Source organism: Protomyctophum bolini (assembly GCF_963924005.1).
Source record: "Protomyctophum bolini genome assembly, chromosome: 23".
Taxonomy (NCBI): Eukaryota; Metazoa; Chordata; class Actinopteri; order Myctophiformes; family Myctophidae; genus Protomyctophum; species Protomyctophum bolini.
In genome coordinates this window covers 29,760,975-29,772,274 of record NC_137884.1, presented here as the reverse complement: position 1 = coordinate 29,772,274, position 11,300 = coordinate 29,760,975, and the positions used below count along the sequence as shown (strand labels likewise).

Sequence of the window (11,300 nt, the reverse complement as noted above, 5' to 3'; positions counted from 1 at the left end):
AACAACTCAGCGCGGTCGTGTTCAGTTGCTCCGGATGGACTTTCTGCTTGGTTGCACCTTATACTAACAGGCTGTGTATAACAACAATAATAATAATAATAATAATAGTGACATCAGGGAGAGCGGCAGGGTTTTACCTGCTCTATAAAGAGCAGCTCTCTAGACTAGAAGGATTCCTAAATTGTCTGACTGTACACTAGCCTTTTTTTTTAACCCATTTAGGCCTGACTGACCTCGGAAATTTTAAAAGAATCTTCTAGATCCTCCAGTTTTCTGAAATAGATATTTTCACCATTTTTCAAAAATAGACCTACAAGCTCGTAGCGCGCCACTCGGTGGCGCGCTATACGAGCTTGAAGATCTGCTATTTTTCAAAAGCTAAATTATAGCATAATGTTAAAAACACCAAAAGGGGCTATTTACCCCTATTGAAAATTAGCAGACCCTCGAGTGCCGCGCTATATGAACTTCTAGGTCTGCTAATTTTTTTTTAAATCGTGAAAATGTGCCTCGAATCATTGAATATGTATTATTACAGAGTGAACATTTTAACTCAAATCTTTGCTTCTGGGAGGGGGGTCCCTGGAACAACATATTTTCAGATGGGGGGTCGGCGGCCTATATTACATAATAATTGTTGTGGTCCTTGACATGAAATATTGAGCACCGCTGATACAGAAACATACGGTTTTTCAGAAAACTGACATGACTTAGAAGCCATTTTAAAAGATGTTGACGTCAGGCCTAAATGGGTTAACCCACTACACACCTCAACACTTCAACACACCTACACAATACACCAACACACATGGTTACCTTCCGTTTATCAGATCTCAAAAAAGAAAATGTTTTAGTAGTATTTTAGTTTGGATTCTGATCTCTCAAAATATCTCAAAATGAAACAAACATGCTATAGTCGGATGTTCTGCACTGTAGATTTGGTGATTCAGGTCCAGTGTGTCATATTAAGGTATTATTATAAGGTATATGTGTTTGTGTATAAGTTCAGTATTCATGTCAAAAAGGCTGGCACAGCCTATAGTCAACTTATGTACTGGGTTCAGTTCCCAGCTGGGAACCTGTTGCATATCAACTCATGTCTTGGGTTCAGTTCCCAGCTCAGAATCAGTAGGAAATTACGTTTTAAATTATATTATAATTAACGTTAAGAGAAATAGCTGGTAAAGCCCTGCCTCCATGATGTCATGAACATCATGTCCTACATGTGACCAAATAGGACTTCCATTTTTGCAAAAGCCTGTACATATACTGTATGTTATGGGATATTAATCCCATGATAATAATTATCCCATCACTAGACTTGACAAGAAGGTCCTGATTGAGCCTTATTAATTTAATCGTTTTATGGTCTTGTCTAAATGTCACTGAGAAGAGACTAAGGGCTGTATTTAGCATGTCTTAAGTACCAGGTCTTATTACTTAACTTAAGACCTGGAGGCGTGATCAATGCCATTTGGCTAATCCGAGTGGCCAAAGAGCATTGACCACACCACCTCCAGGTCTTAAGTTAAGTAATAAGACACTGGTACTTATAAGACACGCAAAATACAGCCCTAAATGTCGTACTGAAAATGAGGCGCTGGTGCAGCACGTTTCTCAGTTGATTATTATTTTTCAGCAAGCATTTCGTAAAACAAAGTAACAAATGAGACTCGTCTATCTGGTCACATGCCACTCCTGCACGCCTCGTATGAGCAAAGCAATGACTTGCGAGGCCGCACGATGTGTTGTGCTCAAAGCCCGGCGCTATGTCTGCTGTACAGAACCAGAGGCTGTAGAGACCGAAGGGACCAAACCAGAATCCACAGAACCTGAGCCCGTAGAGGCCGTGGTAGCTACGGTACCAGAGCCCGTAGAGGCCGTGGTAGCTACGGAACCAGAGCCCGTAGAGGCCGTGGTCGCTACGGAACCAGAGCCCGTAGAGGCCGTGGTCGCTACGGAACCAGAGCCCGTACACAATGGCTCTGCCGGGTCTGGGGAGGCCATAGAGCCAGTTGAGAGGAGAACCTCTGCCGTAGTGGAAGAGGCCCCTTGCTCTTCCCCGCCAAGCGGTGAGTATTGATTCCTCTAAACCGTCAGTCTCCAAATCTCTCTCTCAGTCCAAAGTGCATGTGTCTGAAAGAGCCCGCATCCACTCTAATGCTATACTGAAACCATGTGGGAGTCTGGAAACTCTGGTTAAATAGTCTGAAACCAGCCATGGGAGTCTGGAAACTCTGGTTAAATAGTCTGAAACCAGCCATGGGAGTCTGGAAACTCTGGTTAAATAGTCTGAAACCAGCCATGGGAGTCTGGAAACTCTGGTTAAATAGTCTGAAAACATGTGGGAGTCTGGAAACTCTGGTTAAATAGTCTGAAACCATGTGGGAGTCAAACTCTGGTTAAATAGTCTGAAACCATGTGGGAGTCTGGAAACTCTGGTTAAATAGTCTGAAACCATGTGGGAGTCTGGAAACTCTGGTTAAATAGTCTGAAACCAGCCATGGGAGTCTGGAAACTCTGGTTAAATAGTCTGAAACCAGCCATGGGAGTCTGGAAACTCTGGTTAAATAGTCTGAAACCATGTGGGAGTCTGGAAACTCTGGTTAAATGCGGCAACTTTGCCGCCTTTGAATCCAAATCCTCCCATCCTATCACATCACTTCTAAATGCGTGCGGCGCGTAAATCATGGCAATACACTTAACTTTAGGCTGACCTGTTTTTGCCTTTGAGAGAATCTGTAAGGTCTTTGACACGCAGAACATATTAATCCTACTGTTTATTCCAACAGTGAATCACCTTCACCAAACATTCAGTGTGGACTTTACAGCTTAGTCAGTGTGTGTGTGAGCTGACACACACACACACACACACACACACACACACGCGTGTGCGTGCGTGTTACTTAGAAGCTGAAGCTCTGTGCTATAAAAAGCATCTGTTCCACCACCACTATTATCTCTCATGCTCAGAGAGTGGTGCCCCTCCAGACAGTAACGGTGCCATCATGCCTGAGATACACCTGGAGGTCTCACCCCCACCCCCACCCCCAGGTGAGATACACCTGGAGGTCTCACCCCCGCCCCCGCCCCCAGGTGAGATACACCTGGAGGTCTCACCCCCACCCCCAGGTGAGATACACCTGGAGGTCTCACCCCCACCCCCGCCCCCAGGTGGGTAACCCCCCCCCCCCCCCCCCCCCGCATCCCTATACCCCACCCCCGCCCCCAGGTGGGTAACCCTACACTGACCCCCCCCCCCCCCCCCTCTGCATCCTCACCCCTTCCCCAAACCCTACCCCAACCCCCACTGCCACCTCCCAGAGTGCATCTTTGTTGCACATTGCACTGCACTCACTTCACGTGTGTGTGTGTGTGTGTGTGTGTGTGTGTGTGTGTGTGTGTGTGTGTGTGAGTGTGCGCGCGTGTGCGTTTCATCACTGTTCTTTCGAGAACACATTGGGGAGAGTTATGATGTCCGAATTTCACAGTAGAATGGATTCAGGTTCAAAATCTGCAATGGTGCCCTTTTAGAAGCTACTAAAGGGCCTTTCTGTGTGGAGTTTGCATGTTCTCCCCGTGTCCCCTAGGGTAGATACCCTCACAAAAAACATGCACTAAACTGCCTCCCCCTGGCCAGCCGGGGCGCCTGATGGAGGGGAAAGGAACTGGTTGGAATAACGTGTTCCTTCCACGCGCTATACGTCCAACCAGGGAAACTCCCCCCTGTCAGGTTGTAAAGGAGCAACTTGGACACTCAGGCATGAAGGAAGCATGAGTTCAAGTCCGTTGCTCTCCCCAGGTTGGCGGAGGGTGTGTAGAGCCCAGGATCACAGTAGATGATTGGCACAGGGGTGAAAAATGGGTTACAAAATCGTGGGATAAAAAATATATTTAAAAAAAAAAGAAGCTATACTATAGTAGACTATATCCTTTTAGCAGCTAGTCTCTATCCGTTGAAGAGCCCCAATTACCTGCACATTTACCACAGATGCTAATGAGCAGCTCATACTGAATCATTTCCTCATCTCAATGCCATATTAACCTTTCACATTAAATTCTCTCCTAATTCCGGTGCCGTTTGCGCTCTCTAGACCACCACAGTCACTTTGTAACTAGCCTCGGAAACCCAGACGTTTTTATTTCCAGGGAGAAAAAAAAAGTCTGGGTCTGAGTCCACTTCAATTCGGCATAGAGTAGCGCAAACATTGCTCACTCTCTGCTGATTTCTGATTGTCTGCACCTTTGTAAAATTGACATACACACGCACACACACACACACACACACACACACACTCCTCTCTCTCTCTCTGTCGCTCTAAGTAATTAGTCTCATGTCGCGCCCCAACTACTATACAGACTTGGCAACTTAGAGTATATATGAATAGAGACCGAGTTCTCCTTCCATCCACTTTGCATTAAGTTGCTCAAAAGCACATGAGGCGATTTCACTCCTCCTTCCGGGTATAGGAGCAGAGTGCATTCAAAAGTGTCTGGGCCCAAACACATGAACGCGCTGCCGTTGAACGCGCACGAGCGTGCGTCCGTGTGTGTGTATGTGTGTGTGTGTGTGTGTGTGTGTGTGTGTGTGTGTGTGTGCGTGCTCGTGTGAATCGTTGAGTAGCCTGAGAAGCTTGCGGTGCCGAGCACAATGCCTTGATCTCACACACAAGAGTGACTTCACACTTTGATCGTATTTATAGTCAGTTGCTACAGTTATAAGACTGGAGTCTAGCAGTTGCATCACTGCATGTCCAAGCCTATAGTCTAGTTACATCACTGCATGTCCAAGCCTATAGTCTAGTTACATCACTGCATGTCCTCAGGTCAGCCTATAGTCTAGTTACATCTCTGCATGTCCTCAGGTCAGCCTATAGTCTAGTTACATCACTGCATGTCCTCAGGTCAGCCTATAGTCTAGTTACATCTCTGCATGTCCTCAGGTCAGCCTATAGTCTAGTTACATCACTGCATGTCCAAGCCTATAGTCTAGTTACATCACTGCATGTCCTCAGGTCAGCCTATAGTCTAGTTACATCACTGCATGTCCTCAGGTCAGCCTATAGTCTAGTTACATCACTGCATGTCCTCAGGTCAGGCTATAGTCTAGTTACATCACTGCATGTCCTCAGGTCAGGCTATAGTCTAGTTACATCACTGCATGTCCTCAGGTCAGCCTATAGTCTAGTTACATCACTGCATGTCCTCAGGTCAGGCTATAGTCTAGTTACATCACTGCATGTCCTCAGGTCAGCCTATAGTCTAGTTACATCACTGCATGTCCAAGCCTATAGTCTAGTTACATCACTGCATGTCCTCAGGTCAGCCTATAGTCTAGTTACATCACTGCATGTCCTCAGGTCAGCCTATAGTCTAGTTACATCACTGCATGTCCTCAGGTCAGCCTATAGTCTAGTTACATCTCTGCATGTCCTCAGGTCAGGCTATAGTCTAGTTACATCACTGCATGTCCTCAGGTCAGCCTATAGTCTAGTTACATCACTGCATGTCCTCAGGTCAGCCTATAGTCTAGTTACATCTCTGCATGTCCTCAGGTCAGGCTATAGTCTAGTTACATCACTGCATGTCCAAGCTCAGGTCTGTTAAGCCTATAGTCTCGTCTCGCATGTCACGTACGTCCGATATCTCGTAGCGGTCTTGTGTCTTGTTGGCCTGCCAGTGATGGGACTCGGACGTTGCCTGATAGGTGGGTCTGTGTGTCAATCAAACCCCTTCATTTCAGATAAAGACGAGGATGCCTCGGCCACTAGCCCCTCCCCGACACCCCCGGCAGGTTGGTCCGTCCTCATCGTTACAGCCCTAATTATGCTAATTACTTCCTTATTATCTCCTCGTCATGGAGGACACCCATGAACTCAATGGACTCGTTAAGGAAATACCACCCCCACACACACACACACACACACACACACACACACACACACACCACTATCAGTGGTCCATGGTGTTGCAGCAGTTCAAGTGCAAAGATACAGGTGAATTCACAGAGAAGCACAATCTATTGCCATGTATGACATGTCTCATGTATGACATGTCTCATGTATGACATGTCTCATGTATGACATGTCTCTTGACATACATGCTGTACAGCATAACGTCAATGTGTGCCAGCAGCACAGCGTCTGTTGAGATGAGAGTTCCAATCTAGGATTGGGAGAAATCAATTCATTGTTGACGAATACAGATCAAACCGTAGTCATTCCTCAGGAATAATGCTGTATTTATTTATGTTGTTTTGTAGATATCATTATATTATGTATTGGGAAAATACCAATTAATACTTTGTTCCGTTTGTCAAAGGCCTTGAGCAGTATATGTTTTGCTTCTGTTATTATTAATATTATTATAATTATTATTGTTGTTTAGGGATGTTTTCAGTATTATACAAACCACCGTCTACATTATTATATTATTATACAAATCACCGTCTACATTATTATACAAACCACCGTCTACATTATTATATTATTATACAAATCACCGTCTACATTATTATACAAATCACCGTCTACATTATTATACAAATCACCGTCTACATTAGCTAAAGTTGATTAATATTCAATACATTGTGTTCTTTCTGCAGAGGATGCCAGTTCACTCAAGAAACTCTCACACTCTATTGAGCTGCCTAGTAAGATCTGTCTGTTAACATAACCACCATCATAGTTATAGCACCCTGTAGTAAGATCTGTCTGTTAACATAACCACCATCATAGTTATAGCACCCTGTAGTAAGATCTCTGTTAACAAAACCACCATCATAGTTATAGCACCCTGTAGTAAGATCTGTCTGTTAACATAACCACCATCATAGCACCCTGTAGTAAGATCTGTCTGTTAACATAACCACCATCATAGTTATAGCACCCTGTAGTAAGATCTGTCTGTTAACATAACCACCATCATAGTTATAGCACCCTGTAGTAAGATCTGTCTGTTAACATAACCACCATCATAGTTATAGCACCCTGTAGTAAGATCTGTCTGTTAACATAACCACCATCATAGCACCCTGTAGTAAGATCTGTCTGTTAACATAACCACCATCATAGCACCCTGTAGTAAGATCTGTCTGTTAACATAACCACCATCATAGTTATAGCACCCTGTAGTAAGATCTGTCTGTTAACATAACCACCATCATAGCACCCTGTAGTAAGATCTGTCTGTTAACATAACCACCATCATAGTTATAGCACCCTGTAGTAAGATCTGTCTGTTAACATAACCACCATCATAGCACCCTGTAGTAAGATCTGTCTGTTAACATAACCACCATCATAGTACCCTGTAGTAAGATCTGTCTGTTAACATAACCACCATCATAGTACCCTGTAGTAAGATCTGTCTGTTAACATAACCACCATCATAGTACCCTGTAGTAAGATCTGTCTGTTAACATAACCACCATCATAGTACCCTGTAGTAAGATCTGTCTGTTAACATAACCACCATCATAGTACCCTGTAGTAAGATCTGTCTGTTAACATAACCACCATCATAGTACCCTGTAGTAAGATCTGTCTGTTAACATAACCACCATCATAGTACCCTGTAGTAAGATCTGTCTGTTAACATAACCACCATCATAGTACCCTGTAGTAAGATCTGTCTGTTAACATAACCACCATCATAGTACCCTGTAGTAAGATCTGTCTGTTAACATAACCACCATCATAGTACCCTGTAGTAAGATCTGTCTGTTAACATAACCACCATCATAGTACCCTGTAGTAAGATCTGTCTGTTAACATAACCACCATCATAGTACCCTGTAGTAAGATCTGTCTGTTAACATAACCACCATCATAGTACCCTGTAGTAAGATCTGTCTGTTAACATAACCACCATCATAGTACCCTGTAGTAAGATCTGTCTGTTAACATAACCACCATCATAGTACCCTGTAGTAAGATCTGTCTGTTAACATAACCACCATCATAGTACCCTGTAGTAAGATCTGTCTGTTAACATAACCACCATCATAGTACCCTGTAGTAAGATCTGTCTGTTAACATAACCACCATCATAGTACCCTGTAGTCATCTCTAAATCAGAATGAAGGAAACATGCTCGGAGACATGTTTATTTCTAGATGTTTTGGGTGTGTTTGGACATCATGCTCACCAGTGGCGTGCACACTAAGACATTTAGAGGGGCAGGAGGTGCTCAAGTAAAAAAAAAAGGGCACCTTGTGCAGCGCGTGGAACCGGCCGGTTGCCTTAATAGTGTGTTTTAATTTATAGATTTCGGGGCCTATAAATTAGAAGCTTTTTATCAAGAATTGATCAATGTCACCATGGTCCACATACTGTACACTACAGCACAAAAAATAATATATATATATATATATATATATACATATATATTTTTCATTTTTTTCTTTTCAAAGGGGCACCCCCTAGTGTCCATCTGTGCACGCCACTGATGATCACCATTTATTATTAACAAACAAAAACAGGAGATAGAGAAGATTTTCATTGCTAACGCACAGTAGATTATTAACATAATATTAAAAGAGTTGTGCTTTGTTAAAAGGATGTTTCTGGACGTACAGTAGCCTATACGTACTACAGTCTGCCCACATTATATGGATACATTTTTATTTGAATACTGTGCATTATGGAATTCTAATCATAAAGCGTTTGCAGATCATATCCACGATCAAAAGCCTTTGACTAGCACGCCGAGCATGCAGCAATTAACATTTATTATTATTAGCTTTTATATTGACTAATTTAACATCAGCAGAACACCTGTGCATGTGTCCATTTGAGAACCATGCAGGCTTTTGATTCAGAATTCCTCATAAATAGCTCTTAACCCATTCTGGACGGGATCCCATTTTGGTGTATTGAAAAATAGCAGACCTACAAGCTCATAGCGCGCCACCGAGTGGCGCGCTACGAGCTTGTAGGTCTGCTATTTTTTGAAAAATCGAAGAACGACTGACATTTTTTTAGAATCTGATCTCAGGTCAGAATAGGTTCATCAGACCAGTAGTGTGTGTCCAGTGGAAACCTCGTATGAATCTGATCTCAGGTCAGAATGGGTTAAGAGATACTGTACCTGCTATTTGCTTGCCATAACCCTGCTTGCCCGTGTGCGTTTGCCCCAAGTGGACTTTACAGTAGTATTTCTTATAATATGCTGTAAATCTCTCTCTGTCTTTGTTCAGATGATAGCGTCCCTGTGCCACCCATGGGGAGAAAGGACTCAGGTAATATTAGGTCAACAATGACAGGCAAAAACTGATTTTTTTTATTTTTAAAAAGTGCATTAAGTACAACTCTTACTGTAGGTAATTTTACAATCGACTTATCAGATGTAGATAAAGAAACATACATCAAAGGACCAGTTCACCACTTTTCAACCTATCTTCATATAATAGGTCCTCACTAATAATCATGATAAAATGGCACGATCTTTTTCTACTCAGTCTGTGTCTCATAGGAGGGCTGTGGGCAGTTTAGAAACTGTCTTCCAGTGACATCTTCATTAGGCAGATTTTATTTTTCAGGACTAGAAAGCCTGCCGTTTCTATTAGCTTGTATTCCCCATCGATGATGTCACTGGAAGACGGTTTCTGAACGGCCCACACAGCCCTCCTATGAGACACAGACTCAGTAGGGAAAAAAATCGCGCCATTTTTTCATGATTATTAGTGAGGACCTAGTATACCAGTAAGACGCGCAAACGCGGGAAGCGAACGCAGCTCGTACATATTTGGGTTTTTTTAAGATTTATTTTTAAGTTATTATTTTTTAAGTTAAGTTTTTAACTTAGCCATAACCATATAAGGAGTCCCCAAAGCAGCTATACGTCCAAATACGGAGTGTGTTGCATCAATCACAAACAAATCACTCAGCTCCATATATGGGCACAAAGGGGGGGGACACACACGGACACACACACACACACACACACACACACACACAGACATGATCTGCTAGGTCTCATAGTAAGTGCTCACTGCATTCGCAATCACTGCGTTCGCAATGAAGATAGGTTGAAAAGAAGTGGTCCTTTAACTGTTATGTTGCATTATCATAGGCTAGATAGGCATAGAGCTATACCCAGCAGCACATAACATGTCTGGTGATCAGAGATCACCACCATAGAGCTATACCCAGCAGCACATAACATGTCTGGTGATCAGAGATCACCACCATAGAGCTATACCCAGCAGCACATAACATGTCTGGTGGTCAGAGATCACCACATAGAGCTATACCCAGCAGCACATAACATGTCTGGTGATCAGAGATCACCACCATAGAGCTATACCCAGCAGCACATAACATGTCTGGTGGTCAGAGATCACCACATAGAGCTATACCCAGCAGCACATAACATGTCTGGTGATCAGAGATAGGCATAGAGCTATACCCAGCAGCACATAACATGTCTGGTGGTCAGAGATCACCACATAGAGCTATACCCAGCAGCACATAACATGTCTGGTGATCAGAGATAGGCATAGAGCTATACCCAGCAGCACATAACATGTCTGGTGGTCAGAGATCACCACCAACCGGTACATGGATCTCCATGGCTACATGACATATAAAGTGCAAATAAAGTATTTAGAATCACTGGCATTAAAATGGTGAAGCCCACAATAATGCATTACTAATTGCAATCCAATAATAATGATTATGAAATGCTAATAATGTTAATGTTGAGATTTAGAACACTTTCCTGGGGGGTCTTTATGTGTGCAAATATACTGTATGTGGTTTCAGATATTTTAGATTTCAGCAGTGAGCCCATGTGTCTCTGATCATGTCATCATGGACACTGGGCTCACTCACTTCCTTCCTGGACTACAATGCCCATAATGCTTTGGTGCACTGCTCCTCCTCATGTAGTCCAGGAAGTAAGTGAGCCCAGTGTCGATGACATCAGAGACACTGCACTCACTGCTAAAATCTAAAATATCTAAAACCACATATTACAGAAGTAACCTGACTCTGCCAGCTGGGGGCGGTATTGGGTAACCATGTTCCCCAACACAGCCTCCATCTGGGATCTCTCAGGGAGTTGAGCTAACGCCGAACCACTCGTGGTTCGAACCAATCAGCGTGAGCTAAGGGCGGGACATGTGCGAAACCGGATGTGACGCTATATAGACACGTCAATATGATTGGTTGTGTTTGCACACCCCCACGGTGATAGACAGGCGGTCCATCCAATCATCTACCAAGTATCTTGAAAAAAAGGAACAGCCCCGTCATCGAATTTGCTCCCGAGATCCCAGATCCCAATAAGCTGTGAAA

General features: G+C 43.4%; 1 protein-coding gene across 6 annotated transcripts in view; it reads left to right on the top strand.

The window, feature by feature from the left end:
• Positions 1 to 11,300, top strand: part of mybpc1 (myosin binding protein C1) — a 79,473-nt gene that overhangs the window by 15,529 nt on the left and 52,644 nt on the right. For 3 of the 6 annotated variants that reach the window (XM_080757690.1, XM_080757688.1, XM_080757691.1), the window contains exons 3-5: positions 5,744 to 5,794; positions 6,605 to 6,652; positions 9,200 to 9,241. The exons of 1 other annotated variant lie outside the window; for it this stretch is intronic. In XM_080757690.1, coding sequence (XP_080613816.1) covers positions 5,744 to 5,794; positions 6,605 to 6,652; positions 9,200 to 9,241 — 141 coding nt within the window. The remainder of the gene's footprint in view (positions 1 to 5,743; positions 5,795 to 6,604; positions 6,653 to 9,199; positions 9,242 to 11,300) is intronic. 2 more of the 6 variants (XM_080757689.1, XM_080757692.1) reach the window with 2 other exon arrangements.